Source organism: Argiope bruennichi, chromosome 1 (assembly GCF_947563725.1).
Source record: "Argiope bruennichi chromosome 1, qqArgBrue1.1, whole genome shotgun sequence".
Taxonomy (NCBI): domain Eukaryota; kingdom Metazoa; phylum Arthropoda; class Arachnida; order Araneae; family Araneidae; genus Argiope; species Argiope bruennichi.
This window is the reverse complement of record NC_079151.1, coordinates 147222840-147247366: the sequence shown is the minus strand read 5'-3', so window position 1 is coordinate 147247366 and position 24527 is coordinate 147222840. Positions and strand designations below refer to the sequence as shown.

The window sequence follows — 24527 nt, the reverse complement described above, 5'->3', positions numbered from 1 at the left end:
CTAAAGTCAGAATGCAAATATTCAAATTAATACAAAACTTTATACCAAATTAAATCTCCCATGAAATTTACCCATCAATTATTATGAAATACTCCAAATATTTTTTTAATTAAACATGTTCGTGATGAGAGCAGAAATTTAAAATACAACCCAACTATTGTTACAATACAACTATTTTAGGAAAGTATTTTTAAAAAAAACCTACTTCTTAAGAAAATTACTTCTAAATATTCTTAAATTTAATTTAATGTATATAAAAAATCCATGCTAATCAATATGAACATTTAACAGACCAATAAATAAATATTTTAACCATTATACTTCTCTTTTAATGCATAGATAATCAATGACGGACTCTGAACACATATTGCTTTGAATTATTTTTTAAATTAGGATTTGAAAAATTGAATACTTATGTTAGCAGTCAAATTAAGTTGTTCACATTTGAATAAAAATCTCATGAAAATGTGCTATAAAGTATGATTTTTTTTTTAAAAAAAAAGCAGACCAACAATTTAAGAAAGATAGAATTTAGAAGAAAAATAAATTATGTATATGTGGAGTATATTGAAGAAATATCCAAAAATGGTTATGAACCAATTTTTAATCAAAGAAACGCGACAATAAAATCGACTTTCTGAATATTCAGTGAATAGTAAAGACTTTATTGTTAACTTTCTGACATGATGTTATTCATACCTGAAAGTCATTTCCTGTAAAATCGATACCTCTCACAAACGGCAAAACACCTGTGACAGCCATTTCAATAAAAACTTAAATATTCCAAAATTGCAAAGAAAACAAAACAAAACTTATTTCGTTACAGTTACAGTACTGTCGCAAAATATGTGATGAAATTGAAAATTTTTTGCAATTTTGAATTGAAGTCAAACTATAGTTTTTTTTTATAAAAAAAAATGGGGGCTGAAAGTAGCAGTGAGCGCAACAAATAAAGTTTATCCATTTCATTTATTGCATTTTCTCTAAGTATTTTTTTAAAAAGTAGATAGAGAAATTATTTTTTTTAATTTGTTCTCTTTATCACTTCACTTCAACATGAAAAAGCATTATTGTAAAAAATATTATTAATAAGTTAAAAGAATGAAGCAGCACTAAATATTCAAAAGTCTTCATGCCGAAAAAAAGTTAGGAAATATCAATTATTTGAATCGAAGAAAAGAATTTATTAATAAAGAGACAAATGCCATTGTCTGGTGGCAAAATTTTGAACTACAATAAACATGAGCATCTTTAAGATTTCTGTTTGGCAATACAAAAGAATGTTATTATTCTTAAAAGAAAACTGAAAGATTTATGAAACGAGTGTATACGTGACATGTTTAGTGTTTTAAATGTTCTTTATATAGATCGTTTCTCTTTTATTGTATATGTTCCACTTGAATAACTTATTTTTATAGAAAGGTTAACAATTTATAAGCATGAAAATGGGAGAAGATACTCCTGTTTCAGCACTTGTGCTGCCGATACTTGTTGGGCCTATCCTCGAGAAGGTAACATTTTCGATCATGCAGTCCTCTTGTTTTATTTCCCGAAATATTGCTCTACGCAAGAATATTTAATTTTTTTTATTATACAGTTTTAGATATTAAGGAATATATCATTCATATAACAAATATTACAATTTCTCGAGTTTTTCTAATTTTCAAAATGAAACAAATGATGCTTGGCAAAAAGGAAGAAAGAGCATAATGATTTTTCACATATTTCATTAAATGAGAATTCTAGTTGACTCATAATTGTCCGACGTGATTAATATAGCAAATGAACTTTTTATTCCTTTTTCTGAATTATATATTTAATATGCTTAAAATAATGGTAAAACATTGCCCTAATTATTTTAGTGAATAAGAATTTATTTATTTGTTAATTAATAATTTCAATTGCTTGTATATCTTATATTTGCAATTCTCAAGATGATTATTATAACATACAAAAAACATAATGTTTTGTAATTATTCCTTCTTTAGCATTAAATTGATTAATTTACGTGTAATTTTCAAAAATGGTTAAAAAGCAGATATGTTAGCAGTCTTGTATTTACAATATATGTGATATTACTGTATTTGGAATATAGTACTTTATTATTTTTTTTCTCTTTGTCATTTGATTCAAATATCAGAGATTGAATTTGCAAAATTTATATATAATATATCCTTTTTTTAATTAATCAAATCTTTGTTAGGAATAAATTCAAATTACTTTGCATTGAAAAATTAGATATATTAATTCTTAATCTTCAAGGGAAATAATTTAATTATTATTATATATATATATTTGTCTATTTAATATTATCCTTTAGGTATAATATTTGCAGATGCTAATTTATTGTAAATTTGTGAGCAAACTCTTGAAATATTGATATTTCATTTTGTATCACATATTGTGATGTATGGCTACTGTTTGAAATGTTTGAGAAAATTCTTGGATAGATTCTTCTAGCTGAGATAAATTGCAGTTTTTAAACTAAAAGGAAATACATGTTTATCAATGGTGGTAGGAAGTGATTTGAGCAAGTACATTTTCATTGCTTGTTATTATGAAAGAGCTCACTGCAGTGCACTCTATTAATTTTTTTTCTCTTTTTTTTATGTGTGTATCTTAATAAAATTTATATATTTCCAAAATCTGGTGTTATCATTTTGAAAAGGAAAAAATATAATAACATGCATACAATTAGAGCCCTTGCATCAATAGAATGGGAAAAGTGAAGATCTTTTAATGTTATTAACCAACTTTGATAAGTTAATAATGTAATTACATCTTGATGAAGAATATTGTTTAAAATGAGAACGCTAACTGGAATTAGTAAGAATTCAAGTAAATCAAAATGTCAAGGATAGAAGTTCATTACTTAGTTCTTACAGCAGCAGAGCTGACGAAATTATCCCCAATAACTTGATAAGGGCAGTAGAACAATATCAATATCCATATCAGTAACAATAAAAGCTGAAGCTTGGAATATACATTTCAATTGTTTCAAACATAAAGTTCTGGAAGAATTTCAGGTAGGAATTTTATTAAAACTTATAAACATTGAATGTTCTTCTCTACATTAAGAAATTTAAAAGATTATGTTAGAATAGAAAGTTTTGATTTTACAAGAATTTTAACTGGTACTTCACAACTGTCTGCAAAACTTTAAAAATATAAAGAGACACTTAGAGAAAATTTCTATCCATTTTGCTTCCAGTGTTATTTTTACATGGAAATATTGTTTCAAATTTCATGAAGTCAGCAATTATGATTCTTTTAGAGGAATGGTAATTTTTTAATTATTTCAATCACTAAACAATGAAACTGCTTGGGACAAAAAAGCGTGTTTTGGTAAATTTCAAAATTATTTTGGATGTGCAGCTATTAAGAGAAATTTAAAAGTTGGACAATAGCATTTTTAAACAAAAGGAATGTTGTGTCTACAAGGTCATCTGCATCTTAATAGAGAATGCCTTGGGAAATGAAAAATAAATCATTTTGGGGCAAAAAACAAACTTATCAAAATATCAGAAATATTAATAAAATAAAAATATCAAATTCTATTAAGTCTTGTTGCAACATTAAAAAAGAGGATTTTTTATATTGATCCTGATTGATTTTTTATATTGATATCAAGTCTGAAAACATGAAATTTAATGTCTGAAATAAACCAGTTTTGAACTTTTCAGTTCAAGAACAACAATTTAAGCTGAATTTTTATGAGTATTAAAATTTGTTGCATTACATTTGTCCTTCAATGCATTCAATAATATATTGGAAATATTTTCACATATGTTCACTGAAAATGAAATAGCTTAAAAATGTGCGTTAGACAATACAAAAATGTCTACCTTATTTTTTAAGGATTAGCTCTTTGAAACTGAAAGCTGAAAAAAAAAAAAAAAAAAAGCAGAAATTGATGCCCAAATATATAATCTGACAAAAATAAATATTTTTTTTTTTTTTTAAGAAATTTTTAAAATATTTGTATTATGATAACAAGAATGCTTTGTGTTTTATTTCACCTGAGGCTTTATTTTTGGGTGTCTTACAATTAAAGTGCACAAGAGATAATATATCCCCTTCACTCTTAATATATAAATTTTGTCTTATTAAATTCCAGATAATAAATAAAAAGATTTTTTTTATGTAAATATTAAAATTCCTTTAATATGCAATTATTTCAAATAATGCTTCCTTTCCTTGCTTTTTCCCCACCTTAAAATTATCATGTGCTAGTAATTAATATAAGCATAAAATAATGTTCGTTTTAATATAATCGGAAGCTGCAGACAAGAACCATTATAATTGAAATTATTTTGGAAACAAAAAAAAAAATTATAGAAGTTATAAAGCTTCAAAAAAGACTATACAGTACCTTTGAAGAACTAATTAAAAAATGAGAAGAACTTAAATAACTTAATGGAATTTCAGGAAGGAAAAAAAGGGGGGGGGGAGCTTCTTAACAAGCACCACAGATTGTTTATCAGTAAACTGAACAAAGGAAAGTGAAAGGACATAAAATTCATAAGAGGCCTAATATGGAAAGAATCTCTAGATAGGTAGAATTCTGAAAACTAAAGAAAATCGAAGAGCTATTAGATCCAGATTTTATAGTTGAAAGTGATATGGATACAGTTCATCCAATAGTCTTTGATGGAAGAATGGTAGGATTGCACAAATATACATCAACTAGCAAAGCTTGAATATTGTTGCAAAATCAAATGATTTTTTTCTATGGAGGATGTAGTAATGTATGGTTTTGGAAGAGTTAACAACAATTTTGGATTTGCTGAACAGATGTGCAACTCCAAATAAAGAACAGAACAAAGATTATGCATCATTTAAAACATAATAAGCCCAATAATTATTTTCATTTTTACTATTTAGACATAAAAATACTGCTATAATACTTTAAAGTAATAAATAATCCTATAAAGGAATTTGATGAATTTGTAATAGCTTATCTCGAGGATATCACAATTTCTTCACCTGATTTTCAATGCATTTGCAATTGTTTGTATATTTATGAAAATAGAAAACCTTGGATTCAAGAAAATATTCATTTATTTATTTGCTAAAATATAAAGTAAATATTTTAGACACATATAGGCTTTATAAAGTATGAACTTGCTTCTGAAGAAATTAATACTATTTAAAAATTGAAAATTCCTCATATAAAAAACCCAGCTATATATACTGATCATCCATTTATAGAGCCAATGAAAAAATAAGTGCCTGACATTCTTTCTCTAGAACCAAGGGAATTTTTTTAAAAAATCACTGGAGTTGTTTGCCCTGCCTTTTCCTTCTTGATTCCTGTGCTGATTTGTAGTAACAATATGAAAAGGTAAAGAGTATTTGCCATGCAGATCAGAAATCAATTCCAAGGAATTATGCAAGTCAAAAGAATTATGCAATATGAGCCTTAAAAAAGTTGGGACCTTGAATATTTCCTGTGCCGATTTGTAGTAAGAATATGAAAAGATAAAGAGTATTTGCCATGCAGATCAAAAATCAATTCCAAGGAATTATGCAATAATGTGAGCCTTAAAAAAGTTGGAACCTTGAATATTTGACTTACTCATAAACAAGGTGTGTAGTATGAAATGGAAATGCTTAAATTTGAAAACCATTTTGAAGCATCTTAAAACTGCCTAAATTGTAAAAAAAATGCTTAATTTTCTCAAGAACTGCAAAGAAAACTTTTTATTTTCCCATATGTTGAATACAATAATTTGAAGGCATAGTTGTAACAGTTAATTTACTGGATGTATCAAGAAAAAAAAAAAAACCCAAAAAAAGGGGAGAATTTAGAGAAAAAAAATCCAGATTGCCCCCCCCCCAAAGCAATTGTATGTGTGCATGTTTTTTTCCCCCTTTATAAATGAAAGACAAAATTTTTATTAAACAATATACTCTCCATTTTGTTTGATCACCTTTCAGGCAACTTCAAGATTCTGCATACAAAAATATTTTTATCTTTTGTAGCAAAAAACTGTTCCAAGAACAATTTGATATTTTCATCAGCAGTTAATGTTTTTACCATTTAAAGCATTTTGAAAAGAATGATACAACTGGTAATCTGCTGCTACATCTGATGAATGTGGTGGATGTTTCCAAATTTTTGAAATTATATTTACCATTATAACTGTGTACCATAAACACTCCAGTAGAAGCTTATTTTAGCTAAATCTTCAACTTGGTATTAAAATAAAAAGAATAAATGCATAATAGACATTAAATATGGATGGCTCTATCTGTTCTAAAAGGCATTATAATATATCATAAAAACAAATTTCAATTTTTAAAAAATCGTTTTAAAAGTTTTTAATGGATATTTGCGTAACTTTTTTCAGAAAATGTGTGATGTATTTTATTTATTCTTTAAACCTCTGAATTAAAGCTTAAATGAGAAATTTATATAGTTATAAGAGTTAAAATTTTAATACATTAAAAAGCGTAAAACAAATATATATTCCAGTAGTCTTTTTAAGAGCAGAATAAATTTATTGGGGATGCCTGTCATGAATATTCTTGGAGGGTGTCCTAAAATAATAACATATAATGTGCATTTTAATTTGTTTGTCATTACATTTTAAGAAAACTTTAAACACTTTTATGAATTTTAATTATTATTTTTTTATAATTGCTATATTAATTTTGATAATTTAACTAATCTTTTTAAATTATTAAGATATATTGATTGAATGATAGGTCATATTACTACAAAGCTGTATTACATATAACTATTTTGGCTGAAATTCAGCTTTCACTCGATATAATGTTTCTTAAGAAGGGGAATGTGAAAATGCAGTTTCAAAAAAAAGAGAAAGGGCACTATTTTTGTATTTATCTTTGGTGCCAATTTATGTAGGTACATCAAGTATCATCTTTCATAATTCTGAAAGTAGGGTTTTTTCTCTAGTTTAAATTTCTATATTTGGCACTTTTGTTATTACTGAAATTTATAACATGTTGTCTCTTTATTTCAGTACAAGCAATTTCTAAACAATATATTTATTCATCATATGTTTTTTAGCCTATATTTCATTCCATTTTTTAAAGTGTTTTATTATTATTATTATTATTTAGATTTATCAAATATTACTTGCATGATTTTTTATTATCACTATATATCTGTCTTTGCTTATTACTCACAAACTTTTTCAAATGTTCATGACTTGATTTCCAGTGTCAGATATGATATTTGCATACTAAACTGAAATAGTGTACTCTGGAAATTTTTGAGATAACTCACTGTAATAAAATATTGAAATGTTATTAAAAAAAAATCACCCTTTTTATTTTTTAAGATGTTTTATTTTAGTTCTGGAGAGTAAGAACTAAAGAAATACAGTTTGTGCTTAAATGCAACTAATTTATTCAATAAGTTTGGATCGTGCCTAAGACACCTGCCCTGCCTGTCCCACCATCGTTACACCACTGGGACAGACATAATTCCAGTTATTTTTCAGACCCATAGAAGTTTGAAATATAGATATTCATCAAAATCTTAAGGTCAATTTTCTTTTTGTGGACAGGAAAGTAATAACTTACTTTAGAAAGAGATATGACCTTAATATTTGAAATATCTCCATATATATTCTATATTCTCTGTTTGCCATCTATGATCCTATTGGTTTTAATTTTTTGAGATGCTTCATAAATTATTTTAATAGATTAGCAATGAAATGATAGGTCTTAAAAAGTCAATTTTGAGGTTGAATCTGAATCTATAGCATTATAAAAAATTCTAAACATAAAAAAAAAAATGCTGTTAAACAATTTTACATTTTATTTTTGAATGTCTATTTTAAATTCAATATTCTAAATTTCAAGCAAAATTATTGCTGTATTTTTTATATATATTATAGTTGTTTTTATTTATCTTATAATATTTTTTTATATATATTTTACAGTTAGAGAGAAAGGACCTTGCTGCAGCACAGACATTAAAATCTGCTGTTTCCAAAGTAAGTTTTTATTGAATTTACTTTATTGCATACTAAGTGAACCATTAGTAACATAATAATAATTCAATTATAATTTTTACTTTTATTTTTAATGTGAGACATTAGAATTTTACTGATATACCTGTATGAATCGTTACAGAATATGATGTATTCATATAATGTATTGTATCAGCTTATGAATTTAGCTTCCCATTATAAAAAATTTCTTGTAATTTTAATAATACATAAATGAGCTAGACTAGTAAATTTGGTTTTCTACATTTTTGAAGTAGGGTTTGATTATTGTGAAAACTCTTAATAACAGTTTACTCTGTATTAAACTGACCTTTCCAAACGGCAAATTAATTTTTTTAAAAAGATTTCCTTTTTAATATTACAGTATTAACAGAACTCACAAATATTTTACTATTATTTTTTTTATTACCATATGGTTAGGAAATGTTTAGTGCAAGCTTTAATCTGAGCCAGTGATGAAAATTAATAATCTGCAAACAGATTATATAATAATAAGATAATTATCTACATTTTTTGGAATCTTCTAAAATTTCTTAGTGAGGGATAAATCTTTAAGTGGCGGATATTTGATTTAAAGAATTTAGTTTATTTTTAGAACTAAACTAAGTTCTACCTAACTTGAACTGACTTTAAATTTATATTTGTAATGAATAAAAATGAAAAGTCATGATGAAAGTTATTTCCAATCATTATTATTATTTGTAGAAAACATCTTTGAAGAATGCATATATATGTTACGGCCAAAGCTCGAAGTTCGGCCAGTTAGCGAATTGGCCAAGAAGTTTGGCCAAAGTCCGAAGTACTTGCAATTAATATTGTGTATTCTACTTTATCTGGCCATTTCGCGAGGTGGCCAGGAATCCTTGACCAAAACCCAATGTGATAATAAGTACTTATAAATAAAGCTCAATGTATGTGTTTTGGCGCTTTACAGTCCAAACCGTTTGACATACAGTTATCAAATCTTGGAGATCGAAAATGTGCACCTTGAAGCTATTTTTTAAAATTTTTATTAGAATTTTAATTAAAAATTAAGTGTAATTTCGGTGTTTTGTCGTTTTAACTTCAGAAAATATTACAGCACAAAATCGATTTATGCATCAAATTAAAGCTCAGAAAATTATCTTCTTAATGATATCAATGTTTTAATTTATAAATTATGCTTAGATTTTTAACGAATTTTTAAAGAAATATTTTAACCATATTTTCCAATAATATATTTCACTCAAAATAAAAATAAAATTTAATCTGCACGAGCACGTCAAATTAAAAAAGAAAAAATTAGTTTTATCAACGCGTTGCCACCACATTGATAGAAGTTTAAATTAAAAGATAAATCAACTATTATTGAAAATTCAATATATAAAATTGTAATTTTCGGCAGGTATCTGTATAAAGTGAAAAAAAAAAATGAAATAATATATTTTCTGAAAAGTAAAAGGAGGAAAAATTTTCTGTGAGTTTTGACAATACTTATATTACTAATTCAATAAAACAATTTAACATTTAAGTCAAACATGGTTTAATATACTTAGGATAATCATTCTAATCGGCGACCATCAGCTAATTTGGGCATACAATTGTTAACAAAATGGTCTAAAGGAAGTGAATAATTATATTTAATGTGACTTTAGTCAATAAATGCTCCGATGAATTAGGAATTTAAAATTTTTACATAGGTCCTCTGCTCTTTGAATCATATTTAACAAAATATTCTTGAGACACCAATATTTTAAATAAAAATTGTTGAACTCCAATCAACAAAATCATTCATTAAGACTGAATAATTTATTAAATTTGAATATCGCTCTTCTATAAAGACTGGCGATTTTAGACTACACCGACTGTCTCAATGAAGATACACTAATCTTCTGCCACGTTTTTTCGACATTGATTGGCCTGTGACATTTGACCGTAACATATATATACGCACACAATTCAAGTTTAAAATAGTTTTTTCATAGGTTATATCTTAATACTCTACAATATTATTTCTAGATTCTTAATGAGAAAAATGAATTAAGAACTGATATAGATATTTGAAATAGAAACTAATATAGATATTAGTAGCTGAAAGGACCTTTGTGGCAAAAATTTTGAAAGAAGAAAGCATATTGTTTTATATTTTATGTCTGAAATGAGCCTAGTTAAATGTTATAGTTCTATCTTTATGTTGAAATAGTAAACTGTGTATTAAGAAGAATGCTGAAAAAGTATTAAATTATAACTTTTTGATTAAATACAATTGATCACATTCTTACATTTCTCTTAGAATGAATTTTTTTCCCCCCCAGATAAGTAGGTGAACAGTCAGTCAATATATAAATAACTTTTGTACTCTCTCTCTTTTGTGTGTGTGTGAGAGAGAGAGAGAGTGTACTTTTGTTGAGGGCTTCATTGATTAGAATAAAACACTTTTTTTTAAAAAAATTTGGAAGCATGCTGCTTTATATATATATAAAAATCAGATTTTTTTCACATTTGTACTTTTATTTCATCAACAAATTTATATTTTATTTGCAAACATAGGTATTACACTTTTGGAAAATATTCTGAAATTTGAATATTATATATCTTGTTTGAAGAAATATGTATTAAATATAATGGAATTATCAATTCTATATAGGTTGAAAATACCCACCCAGGTTTCCTGTATGACTTAGTAATGGGTTTAGTAAAACAAGCAGATCTGTCTGTGAACATGGCAGAAAGTTTACTAAAATTGCAAGGCTCTGTTCCTGATTGTGAAGGTAATTATTAAAAAATAATCTTTACAATGCGTATCTTATTAACATGTTTATGAAATCATTTGTATACTCTTTTTTTTTTGCGAGGATATCTTTAATATTTGATTAAAATAATAATATAATATCCCTTAATATAACATCCCAGAAAATTCTTCTTGATTGTTTCACTTCTTATATTTTTTCAACATTTTTATTAATTTTTAAAAGATAAAGCATATTCATATTTAAAAATATATGTGTTAATTTCTTCTTTGCTTTGCTTTTTTTAAAATTGTATGTAATAAAGAATAATTAAAATCAGGAAGATTTTTTTTTTTTTTGCATTTATAATTAATTGAATAGATTCTTTTAAATATGGAATTTTCTCAGAAAAGTGTAAAATTATTTGTGTATTACTTGCATGCTAGTGATTAATCAATAAAGATATCATGTTTATTTCAACTAATAATTAGTTACCCCAAATATATCACAAAATTTCTCATGCTATTCTGATGTTTATATAAACCAGTGGCATGTGTTGAACCTAAAGTACACCAATATGGCTAAAACAAAATTTGATTTATGGCATGCAGGTAATATTCATGTACCTGACATTTTTATTAAAAAAGATGTTTTAATCAAGATTTCTTTTTGCAAAATTGCTAATTAAATCATATTCAGAAAATTAATATGATGAATTTCTTTTAATGAATAATTTTTCTTTTTTTACAACAAAAAAATATTTTGAAAATTTTTTTAATATTTGTAAATTTTTTATTTCTTTCTATCTTTTAAAATTGCATTGATTGTTTATTTAATGTTTTTTAATTCATAATGTTTTTTTTAATTTAATTTTTGAATTGATTTACTTTAAAATGTGATGGGTTAAAAAATGTATGAAATAAAAATTGATATAATTTTTTAATGTATTTATGCAGTGTTATTTTTTTTATTATTATTTTTCTGTAATTTGTAATATATTTTAAATTAAGCAGATGATAATGATTTATTTCCGTGAAAATTATTTTATGTAATACAAATAATTTTTTGTAAGAACATTATTCCTTTTCCCTTTCGCTCTTTCTTAAACAGTTGATTGTCAAGATGCAATTAAGCCTTTGTTTTGATATTTTACTTGGGAATTTTTTATGAAGAATAATAATATTAACAAAAATAAATTTGCAAAACTCATTCCCAGTTTTTTTTTTTTTTTTTCCTCATATATAATTTTTGATGTTTAATTTTTTATTGCCAAACATGGCTGTTGCATGTAATTAATATTTTTTCACTGATAAATCACTAAATATTTTTTCACTGAAAGCATTAATCATAACTTCTTTAAAATGTTATTTGTATTGAATCCAATTAAATATCTGTATTATTAATTTTAATTATATTCTTTTTAATAATAGAATATAAATCTAATCGTCATGAAGATGCTTTTCAAGAACTAAATAAAAAGTCTTCATCCTTAAAAAGAATTCTAAGTCGCATACCTGACGAAATAAACGACAGAAAGACGTTCTTAGAAACAATCAAGTAAGCTGTGTACATTAAGTTTTTAATTCAGATATTGTTTGCTTTTTCTGTAATTACTTGTTTTGATTTTAATCCCTCTATAGCTATTTAAATTGTAGTTTGGTTAAAATATATCTTTAATAAATTTGTTTGTCCAAATAAATATATAAATGGACAACATAGCATTCCCTCCCCCTCCCCTTAATATATTTATTGAACAATAGTTGTCATACTTATCATAAGGCTTGGAAATAGAAGAAATAACTTGAAAATTGTTAGATTTTTTTTCATTTGATTTAAATACTTTGCTTATAATAGCTTCCTTATTATTTTTTTTCATCTCTCCTCTTTCTGTAATAGTGATGCTTTTTAGCTTCCATAGTTAATCTCATTTTAAAGCTATAAAATTAGTCTGAGGATGCATTTACTGATGCTTTTTGTAATTTCTAATTGACAGATTTTAATATATTGATTTTAAATATACTAATACTAATTTCGATTTTCATTTTCTTAAATTTTTACTGGAAATAAGAATTTGCAAGTAAAAAGCAAAGAAAAATGTCTGATGATTTTCCTTATATATTCCCAATATTAAGTGGATACAACATGTTAAAAAAATAAAAAGCTACCTAAACAAATGATAGGCATTGTACACTTGTATAAATGCTTCAAATCTTTTAAAGATATGTAAAGTTAAATTATTAATCACATAAATGTAAGTAAAAAGTGAATATCAAATTATATAATCATTTGGTCATTCTATGTTTCAACCATACCTTGAATACCCATGATCTCGGATTTTAATGAAATTTGGTATGTTATTTGTGTTGATTTAAGAAGCTTGTGGAATATTTTATCTCAAATTGTGTAAGATTTGTCTTGATAACTGTTTGCACTATGAAAATTAATGAAATGCGTTGTTTTACATATGTGAGTGTAAAGACTCCTTTTAGTGCTTAAAAAGCCTGAAAGTTATTACCAATTTATTATATTATCTAAAAATTAATGTGAGATTGTTTGCTGTTATGTGGCTTTTATAATAAGTATCAAGAATGTGAGAACCCTTCATCTTTTAATGTGGAGAGTCAGACTTTATATAGAAGTGCAAAGAGTTAAGACTTTTTAAGAATTCTATGATTTTCATCTAACAGGATTAAGAGCATTTTATTTTATTTTTTTAATCTAAATGGTCTTCCTTATTTACCATTCAATGTTGAGGAAAACATTTTATAATTATACTTTAATATGAAATGAATCCATTTTTAAAAACTAAACTAGGAAAAAATTTTGAATATTTTGGAAAGGAAATGTGGAATTCCATGTTAATCCTTCTTTGCATGTTGATGGAAATTTCCATCATAAAATTTAGTGAACAAAAAATTGCACTCAAAACAGGTGTATTGTAAATTGCTTGTTGCTGGCAACTTTTTTCACTATTATTGCATAATAAGGAACATAACTATTTAAAAAAATCAAATTTCACAATAAGTATAGTGGGTTTGAATTTGTCATTCCATTTTTTGTCATGGTTGGAAGAAACTTGCGATTTCTTAAATATTTTTTTATAACTGATCCGATATTTTTTTGCTAATAAAAGGGGCAATGGGTGGAGAAATTTAGAAGAGTGGGACATTGAAAATTTTGTAATGAGTTGAACGTGTACATTTGCATGATGGTGGATATTTCCATCATACTGTTTTTTTTATCATTTTATATTATATATTTTTACTAGGATTTTTTTAAAAAAACATTTTTTTTCCCTTTAATCTAGAGCATGCATTATATCACCCTAATTTATTTCACAAGAAAAAAAAAGCGTGCAAAGAAGGGTTTAATGGATTATTAACAAATGAAAAAAAGTGATAAAATAGTTATTGTTATAAAAGCTATGCTGTGCCTGATAAAAAAATAAAATGAATGGATGTTTCCAATTTTACATTTTACTGACTTCAAATTATTAAACACTTTACTTTTAATAAATGAAAAAGATCTTCAAAATAAAACATTAATTTTTTTTTAATACATGTTTAAAATGAGAGAGAATAATATATTAATTTTGATGCTTGTAATGAAAAATATCTAATTTTGTTAAAGTAAATAATCTAAAAATATATTTAAATTGAGATTTAGAAATAAGCTAACTGATTTCCTTTCTTCAGTAGTTAGGCCTAATTAATAGAAAATTGTATTGCAATTTAATTTAGTTATAAAATTTAGTTTCAAACTAAAGTCAATTTATTAGTAAATTGTTATTTATAAAAACTTCATTATAAGCAGTCAAACTATTAAAGCTGTGACTAGACAAAGTGATGTTCTGTCATCAACTCTGTTAAACGAAAAAAGGAAGGGGAGAGGGAGACTGTAACATGTGTAAACATGAGAGCCCTTGCAGAGGCCAGAACTTGATATCCAATAATAATTTATTTAACCCTTTAAAAAAAATGAAACTTAAATTTAAAAAGATACTGTATTTTGAACATTGTACTGTACATTGAAAGATAATTTTATCAAATGATTTCAAATTGTTACTAGGATAAAAATTTTGTGCACTTCATATAACCAGCAACTAAAAATCAAACAAATTGATGAGATCAATGTTAAAAGTTGTTTAAATGCTCAAAGTAATAAAATTTTTAATGTGAGATTTTCTCCTTATAAACTTATTAAAAAAAGTGTAAAATGAACTAAATTCTTCATTCCATGAATTGGATTTCAGCAAATCATCTTCTGATAAAGAAAGGATACAAAGAATACATTAAAATATTTTTTTCAATTATGATAGGGAAAAGTGAATATTTTGCTTAATTTTTATTAACCCTTGGGAAGTATCCTTCCCACCAAATTTATCTATCTTTGTATGAATTTATGTAGGTTGGCATCAGGTCTGACAAATTTTTTTTAGAAAGACAAACTTAGAGGCTTTAGTTCTTCATCTTACACAAAATTATGTGTCTTGATTTGTTACTTAATTATTAATTAACCTAATTAATCAAATTAAATTTATCTAATAAGCTAAATGAATCCTTTTTCTTATTCTAATTTCAAGCCTAAAAATATTTTAACATAATATGACTAGAAAAAAATGGCCCTTTAAAGGGTTAAATTAAGTGTCAAATTATGTAATTAAATAATCTATCCTTTAGTACACCAAAAACTCATAATTATTACTAGAAAGTAGAGATAGTGTTGTCTTAAATTATTTTCATTAAAATTATTAATATTTTAATGGAAATTGATTTCTAATGCTATAATGAAAAAATAAAGAAAGCATCATACTCATATTTTGATTGAGGGTAATTGGAAAAATAGAACAAATTACTGGTATTAAAAAAATTTAAAACATGCAATTCGGTCTTTAAAATGTAAAACTAATATGTAGGACAAATATAACTATTCAAAAGATATGCGATAACATACATACTTTTTTCAGAGAAATTGCAAGTGCCATAAAGAAACTACTGGATGCAGTTAATGAAGTTTCAGGATATATACCATCACCTTCTGGAAAACAGGTAACTCTTTTTGTTTGTTATTTTATTCTGTATAAAATCTTTCTCATTATGAACTTTCTAAAAAAATTTTGTTTTAAGAAATTGAATGTAGTTTAACATGTTGACTGCCTCATTATGCTCCTGTGTGTTATGGATAATATGTACTTGTACCTAACCATCTATCTTATTAGATAACTTCTTCTCTACTATATTTAAGAGATAGCAAAGAACAAGTTATCTAATTAGATAGAGGACCCGAATATGAGGCATGAGTCATGGCAACAAACACGTTAAAAAGTATGTAATTTCAAATACACAGGAGAGAAATTTGCTTTTGTTCCTTTTTTAAAAAGATTAAATATGAATATTAAAATCATGTACGCTTTTAGAAAACTCTATTGATGCTTACATGCTAAGTTGTATCCTAATTAATTTAGTTATCCAATTTATTTTCAGTGAATGTTTTTCAAACAACTATTTATTTCAATAATTAATTTCAATTGTTTTTTGGGAAAAAAAGATAATTAAAAAGATTTAGTTAATCTATTTAGATTCATAATTTTAAGTACTGGTTATAATTGAACTTTTTGAATTGAAGAAATATTGAAAATATCTCAAATTGAAGAATTTGAGATATGAGTTAAATTTCCTTAAAATGTTCCTGCATATTGAGATGCCTAATTTCAAAAACAATTTTGATTGTTTAGATTTTAAACAATAAATTGTTCCAAATAATCATTATTATATTGCAATGATTATTATTTTACAAGACAGAATGTCCATATTTAAAGTTTTCCTATTCAGAGTTACCTACAATCATAGTCATACATAAAAAAAAAAAAGTATGAAACTTTATGAATGATTTAATGAATCAATCAGAAAAATATTATGCTAATTAAAAATTGTTTTAAATATGTTAACCGAAGGGGGCTCAATCATGAAAACTTATAATGTGCAAATTTATTCACCTAGCTGCAAATATTTTTTTAAAATTTAGACATTTGTTGAAAAAATTTTCAGCTTATTCGCAGTTCTAATGACTTTGGATTAGTCCAGTCACTGCTAAACAATCTAGTAACTCTGAAAGTTAATAATAAAGCTTGAAAAACAGGACTTTTGTTGAATCATCCTAGATGAGAGGAGAAAAAAATTATTTTTGCAGACATATGAAAGAAGTTGCTACTCAAATAGGTAAGGGCAGATTTTCAGATTACAAATATTTCTTCGTTTTGTAACAATTACTACATCATGTAAATAATAATAATAATCTGCATGTGTACCACATGCTTTTATGGTCATAAGCCTTTTGGTGGCTGTATTTGGAACTGGTTTTTCATCTGAATTTTTTTATTAAACTATATACAAAGCTTCATATTTTTCTGATAAATGGTTACAGCTGTAGGAACCTTAATTATTCATTCTGTGTATGATACGGAATTTTTTGTTTGGTTTTAGAAGTTTGAACATTATTAAATGAATTAATTTCTTTTCTTTAAAGGCTTTGGATCAAAGAAAAAGAGAATTTGTAAAGTATTCCAAGCGATTTAGTAATACTTTAAAAGATTTCTTTCGTGAAGGACAGTAAGTACTAGTTTTTTCAAATTTTCTGTCAATATAAAATATTTTTACTTTTATTCGTGTGATTTGAGAATGTATTTTCCCCTGTTTTTTAAATCAGGCCCAATTGGTTTAAAATACAATTGAAATAATTACCTTTAAATATTTTATGATTTCGATGTTGTTTGTGTTTATATTAAGTCTAGTTTCTAAATAATATACTTCTGAATAATACTTATCAATTAAATGTTTTTCAAATGTATTAAGAAACATTTCCATCTATACTTATATATAAAGCTCAGTGTGTGTGTGTGTTGGCGCTCTACAGAAAAAAGACCATTTGACCTACAGCAACCAAATTTGGTACATGCATACCTTAGAGGTCGGGAATGTGCACCTGGGGTCCCTTTTTTTGAATTTTTAATTAGAATTTTAATTATTAATTAAAAACTAACTTTCCCGCCAAAAAATCTTTTCATTTTCCCCAACGCCAAATGAGTAAGGCTTCAGTTTTTTTTCCCAACAGTAATGAGGTTAATATTTTTCGGCCGATTATTTCAAACGATTTTGTTTATTTTCTTAATGCTTTATGCATTTAAAATTAAACATTGTTAATTAATCGATCTTTCAGATTAATTCTGAAGTACTTTTGAATTAAAATAACACAGAATAAAGGAAATAAAAAATTTCTAATTTGCATACTGTTACCCCAACTGGCGTAGAAAAATTCACACATTTGCGTTACCGTAACTGGCGTTGAAAATTCACGCATGCGCACTGTGTTCTGATTGTTGACAATATTATCAATGGGGGATTCTTGATTTAAATTATTTTTAGGTTAGTTGCATGCTTTTGTAATTAAATCGTATTTATGTTAGTTATATATTTTTTGTATATGCTTATATTTTTAAGTACATAGTTATGTAGTTTTTTTAAACCTGTTTTCGACCGATTATTTTAAACGATTCATTTTATTTTCTTAGTGTTTGATTCATTTAAAATTAAACATTGTGAATTAATCGTTCTGTTCATGTTGAATCTGAGAAAATTTTGTTGACAAATTCTTGAGATATTACATAAATTAAGAAAGATATTCTTTAGTGCCCATAAAGTTTAAACGCTCAAAGACTGTGTTATCAGTAATCATATTATAAAAAAATACTTTGTTTCAGTAAAAAATATTATTATATTAATTGCAGATTAATTCTTTCCACTTTAATTTAAAGCATAAATTCTACGAGAGCTAACGGAAAATTAGAGAGATACATATTACGTTACAACTGAAGGCCTTTATAATATTATGAATGAATTATATGACTATCAAAATTTGAAGTTTTAAAATATTTTGATGAAGAATCTATTAAAGTAGGAATTGCGTAAAATATTTAATTATTAAAATTTAAACGAACATTAAAGATTGGCGAACCGGCATGTCGCCAAAAGCGGCTAGTTATTAATAAAATATATAAATTGGAACCCAGGAATCTGAATGAATTAAAACTTACATCTATTCAAATTATTCTTGGTGTGCTAAATGTATTAGAGTATTAATTTATTGATTTTGGGGGATCATTGTATGAGTATGGAAAGAGCTAGTAGTGATTTGCATTGTGGAACTATAGGCAAACAATATGAGAGTAGTGACCTTGAACTGGGGTAGTGATTCATGATTTTTATTATAACACACATTATAAATAACCTACTGAGTTAAAAATAACAGAAATGATTTATTTATTGTCTGCTCTGTATGAAACAAGTCAGCGATCATTTCATTGAATCACATAAATGTATTGTTTTACAAAACCTGTCATTTTGAAGTGTGTATCATGTGAATGAATGAATTTTTCTTAAATTGCAGTATAATTATTTCCATCATCAATAATCAATTTCTAAATGATTCTGAGCCGAATGAAGAAGCATCTTGGCAGATCTTATGCCATATGCAGATGCTACTGGTACATTTTAATTGGCACCACTCCATGTAGAAAGCCCACTGCTGGTACATCAATATAATACTTATGCTACTTGGTGTAACAATGCATCTTCGAATTCCTTACACCAAAAGAAGATAACTAATTTTGTTTCTATTAATATAAGTATTGCATTCATTCTTAAATGTCATTTCAACTTTTTTTTAATGTTTGTTTCCGATTCATAATTTTTTATCATTATTTATGTATATATTTTATATTCTCACATTCAGAGAAAAACTATTGTAATTGTCAAAAAAATTGAACTCGAGATTTTGACGAATCAGACTTGCCTTACTTCAAAAAACACATGATTGGAATTATGTCTGTCTGTTGATTTTTCTATGAACATGATAACTTGAAAATGTTTTGAGCTAGGTGGATGAAATTTGGTATGTGGTCTTTAATGGAGCTTGTAAATTTCTATCAAATTTTACACAAAATTCATTTTAAAGAAGTATATTTGTTTGAGTGCAAGTGAATATAATAACTGCAAAATGTCAATAGATAGATAAAATTTGGTACACACATTTTGCATATTAATTGTAGATCTATATCAAATTTCGAACTTATTCTGTCGATGGAATTATCTGTTGTTGGTCTGTACTTTCACATGCATGTACAGGTGGTTGTTAAAATAATGGAAACACCTTAGATTTGTAAAGAATCTTTTATTAATATGGTATAGGACCGCCTTTCGCATGCATTACAGCTTGGATTTGCCTAGGAATCGATTCATACAAGTGTTGAATAGTGTTTAGAAGAATATTATACCATTCTTCCTGGAGATATTGTGAATGTTCTGGGAGAGATGCCGGTGGAGGATATTGATTTCGTATTGAATGCTTTAAAATGGACCTTAATGATTCAATTATATTGAGGTCAGGTGAGTGTGCAAACCAAGACAGATGTTTAACTTTATTCTCATTTTCATCAAACCATGACTGGACAAATCCCGCTGTATGAATAGATGCATTATCAGCCTGGAAAATTCCATCTCTTCCAGGAAACAAAGTTTGTATCATAGGATGGACTTGGTCAGCTAAAATTTCTCTATACTTCTCGCCAATGATCCTTCCTGTCAGGGTTATGATTGGTCCAGCAGAAAACCACGGCATGGCTGCCCATATCATGACAGATCCATCTCGATGCTTGAAAGTTGGAAGGAGACAATCACGATCATGAGCTTGTGCAAATGTCCTCCAAACATGCATCTGTCCTGTTGTAGACAAAAGTGTGAAACACTATTTGTCTGACCATATTACTTTTTTCCACTTATCAATCGACCAGGTTTTGTGATTGTGACACCACTGTGGACGATGGTTACTATTAACATCTGTGACAAGTGGCTTGGGAATTGCTGCTCTGCCATAAATGTGCTGTTTATGAAGGTACCTTCTAACTGTAATCACTGACACTGGAGAAGGGAGATGGGGATTGAGCTGTACGGTCACTTTTGCTGCAGTTGTTTGATTTTTAGACATTACAATCTGCTTCAATACCCATCAGTCTCTTTCACTGAGCTTCTCTTTCCGCCCACTATTTTGCTTTGCCGTGCTGTGTGTATGCTGTCATAACTTCAAACACTGTACCTCTAGAAATGCCCAGAAATTGAAATGTTTCGGTCACACTTGCTCCATCTAGATGGGCTCCTACAACTTGGCGTCTTTGAAAATCTGAGAGACTCAACATTTTACACTTTTGAAAAAAAATCCAAGAATTACAGAACTTCAATAAAGTTAACACATACTACCGGAATATATAAATTGCTATTTATATATATAAAAAAAACTGGTGGCTATTCTTGTATTTTAATGCTTATGAAGTGTGTTTAAAAATGTCACTTTTAGTCTCAGGTGTTTCTATTATTTTGATAACCACCTGTAAATATAATAAAACAACTGCTGAAATAAATCAAATGTTAATCTTGTTACTAAAATTGTAGTGATATCAAATTTTGATTTTAATCTAAGAAAAAAGTGGCATAATTGCATGTATTATTTGCATTTTGTATTATTGATTGCTGCAGAAGCTGTATTAATTTCCATTTATTTTTTTAGCATCAATTCATTTTGACTTTACATTAATGAAAGGATACAATGGCATTTTTAATTTAGTCCACATGTTTAAATTTTTTAGAAGCTGATAATTGTTCCTTGAAATTTCTTTTGCAATCATCATTTACTTTAAATAACAACTACTTGACAAGTTTTAATATAAATCTAGTGGAATATTTTTAGATTACTTATATTAAATTGTCTTTTTTTTTTTTTTTTTTTTTTTTTTTTGCTAAATATAGCTAATAGAACACAGAAACTATTATAATTTAGATATCATGTGTGCATTTCTAATGATTTAGAAATTAGCTGCTAGTTAACAATTTAAATTTGTACCATATATATATATATATATATATATGTAGAGACATATTAACTCTGGCTCAAAAAGCAGGCCTCTACTAATCGGATTATATATCAAATCAGGGAAAGCCCGGTTGAGATTAATGCTTAGAGATGGCTCATATTACAAGAATCACACACTAATTTAACATAAATGTATTTAATGAACTGGACGAACGGCTTGGCTACTTTACATCGATGAACACTATTACAGTACTGAATACAGTTTTAATGGCGGGAATCGGATAGCTTCTTATTGGCTGTTGAGTGATGACGCGAGCACCGCCAGGATGACGCTCCGTACACCATGCACACACATATATATATATAGAAAGAGAGAGAGAAAATATAAATATGAAATAAAGATGCTTATATTGCTAATTTATTAATATATATATATCATAATTTCATGATAGTTTCTTATTCAGAAATGTGATATGAATTCTCCCTCTCACTCTCTCTTTTTTTTACAAAGGAGTTTTGCATTTACTTTACTTATGAATAAATCATTATTTGTCAGTATTGTCAAAATCTTATATCTGTAGAAGTCCCATAATGTTTTTTTGGTATATTTTAAATTAAGAAACGTATTTTTTATTTTGTTAAATGATGTGACATTTTACGTAGTAGACATAATGCATTTAGTTTTCATTTGATTTAGTTTGTGATTTCCCCTCAAATTATCTGGAGATTATTTATTGAAGCATTCAACATGAGATTGTAACTCTTAGGAAATTATTGATAAAAATCAAATTTCTGAATTGAATCATTGTCCATAGCTTAAAAAATATCTTATTCTTCCACCAGGATTTTAAAATACACTTTTCAACTGTCAAAGTTTTAATCCCAGTAACTAAAATCTGCTAATAACTTTGCTGACATAATGCAGATTTTCGTTGACAGTACATTTGATTAAATTAAAATTGTGAAGAAATTAAATAACATTAGTAAATTTCCCTTATTGTTGCTTAAGGAAATCCCACTGGTATTTTTAGTCCCTTGACCTATTAATTTGCTTAACTTCCAAATTAGATGACAATCCTGTTTCTGATATTTATTATTATTTTAATTTCTATAATAATATTAGGACATATGATATATTAAAACATTTTAAGGGATTTTTGCATTTTAAATTACTTAATACTTTCATTGAATTGAAGATTTAAAATTAAAAATTCAGTAATTCAATGTGCTAGTCAGGCTCATCATTGTATGCAAAGGTTTAGTTTGTACATATGTTACAAGATCTATTGTTCTTATTGTGAATGCTTTTTCAGTATGATAGCTGCACAACTAATCTGTTTAAGTATTTTAATTTTGACTAGCTAATTTCAGAAATTGTGTGTAATGTATTTATTTTTATTTTATTTATTTATTTTTATTATTATTTACAGATCACAGGCTGTTTTCCTCAGTGCCATCTGCCTGATACACCAGACCAATTTGATCATGATAACTGTTAAACATAAATGTGACTGACTTCCATTATATTATTCCCAAATATTCTATTTCGAATGAAAAGAAGTATTTTAGAGTGATGTAATTCATTTTCTGAGAGCATATCTTAAGTTTGTGTGGTTCATTTATTTGTACAAAGAAGTATTTTTAATCTTTAAGGGATATATAAATTGAATTATTTTCAGGTTTCTGTATACATTTATATATTTGGAGAATGATAATATCCTGTAATTTATATATAAAGATTATACTGTTATTACTATGATAAAGTATAAAGATTATACTTAACAAAGATGTAAAAATATAAATAATTCGATGTAAATAAGTTACAGTTGATATTTATATCAATATAGTCATACATATAATTCAAACTACTTTCATTCCTTTTTAAATTTGATTTCATAATTATTAACAAAATTATTAAGTTTGGTAGAATTATTTAAGTTTCTGTGTTATGAATATTTTTTTCTTTTGTTGTGCTGTTTATTAAAATAATGGCCCAAATATATTATGTACTTTTATAGTTATAAAGAAGAGAATAGAGTTTAATATGTGTATAAATTATTTTTTTAATACAAGAAGCATAGTTCTTTTGCTTCTGAAGCTATATCATATTCTTTAGTTTAGAAGATAGTATTCATTCATAATTTATTCTTTAATCGTATCAATTTTTATTGAAATTGATAGTTCTTAATGAGATGAAAAATTTCACATGCTTCCAATTTATGTCTTAAGTTTGCTCTTATATTCATCCTAACTTGCTTTGCTACTTAAGAACTATTTCATGTATTATGAAGTCTTTTTAAAGAATTCATATTTTTTTTTTCTTTTATGTTTAGCTTAAAATTCTAAATATATATATATATATCATTTTCATAGTTTATTATTAATTTTATAAAATTTTACTGGAATATAACATTTAATTACATAGAAAATTGTACGATGCTTTCATTTCAGTCTTCATTGTTTTGTTGTTTTAATGATAGGGTTTCATTCATTTTTCTGTTTCTTTTAAACGCATACTATGTAAGTCATAGGAAAAAGTGATTAGCTTATATTGAAATAAAACTTCCAACTTTGTTATATTATTTTGTGAAAATATTTTAATTTTCGTTTATTAGGTCTTTTCCTAGAATCGTAGGAATGTCAGATATATAAAACTATTAGTATTATAGAATTTTTATTTAATCATTTCATTCTTTAACTCTTATTAAATTTCTATATGTGAACTGTTAGGTCATATGGCCAAATTATGTATATAAAGGGAAAACATTTTAAAAATATTTATAAACCAAGTGCATTTTGTTAAAAAGGCACTCAATTTTTTTTTTTTTTCCTATTATGAAATAACATAATATACATAAAATAATAAATAAATTTAGATAATGAGTTAAAAAAATTTTTTTACATAATTTGTACCTTG

General features: G+C 26.1%; 2 protein-coding genes across 2 annotated transcripts in view; one reads left to right on the top strand and one right to left on the bottom strand.

Annotated features, from left to right (window-relative positions):
* The window catches only part of LOC129968981 (protein flightless-1 homolog), a 57945-nt gene extending 57096 nt beyond the window's left edge, over window positions 1–849 (bottom strand). The window contains exon 1 of the mRNA XM_056083372.1: window positions 700–849. Coding sequence (XP_055939347.1) covers window positions 700–762 — 63 coding nt within the window. The 5' untranslated portion in view covers window positions 763–849. The remainder of the gene's footprint in view (window positions 1–699) is intronic.
* A 429-nt stretch (window positions 850–1278) lies between these two features.
* Window positions 1279–23888, top strand: LOC129971958 (programmed cell death protein 10-like). The gene is made up of 7 exons (XM_056085941.1): window positions 1279–1511; window positions 7917–7970; window positions 10612–10735; window positions 12124–12250; window positions 15660–15741; window positions 17219–17301; window positions 23041–23888. The coding sequence occupies exons 1-7, from the start codon at window positions 1440–1442 to the stop codon at window positions 23123–23125; spliced, it is 627 nt and encodes a 208-aa protein (XP_055941916.1). The 5' UTR covers window positions 1279–1439; the 3' UTR covers window positions 23126–23888.
* Window positions 23889–24527: the final 639 nt, after the last annotated feature.

Excerpts from the sequence above, each read along its gene's own strand:
- LOC129971958 (XM_056085941.1), top strand. The coding sequence starts at position 1,440 with ATGAAAATGGGAGAAGATACTCCTGTTTCAGCACTTGTGCTGCCGATA. Across the intron at positions 7,971-10,611 it reads TAAAATCTGCTGTTTCCAAA|GTTGAAAATACCCACCCAGG; the intron begins GTAAGTTTTTAT and ends AATTCTATATAG. Across the intron at positions 10,736-12,123 it reads CTCTGTTCCTGATTGTGAAG|AATATAAATCTAATCGTCAT; the intron begins GTAATTATTAAA and ends TTTTAATAATAG.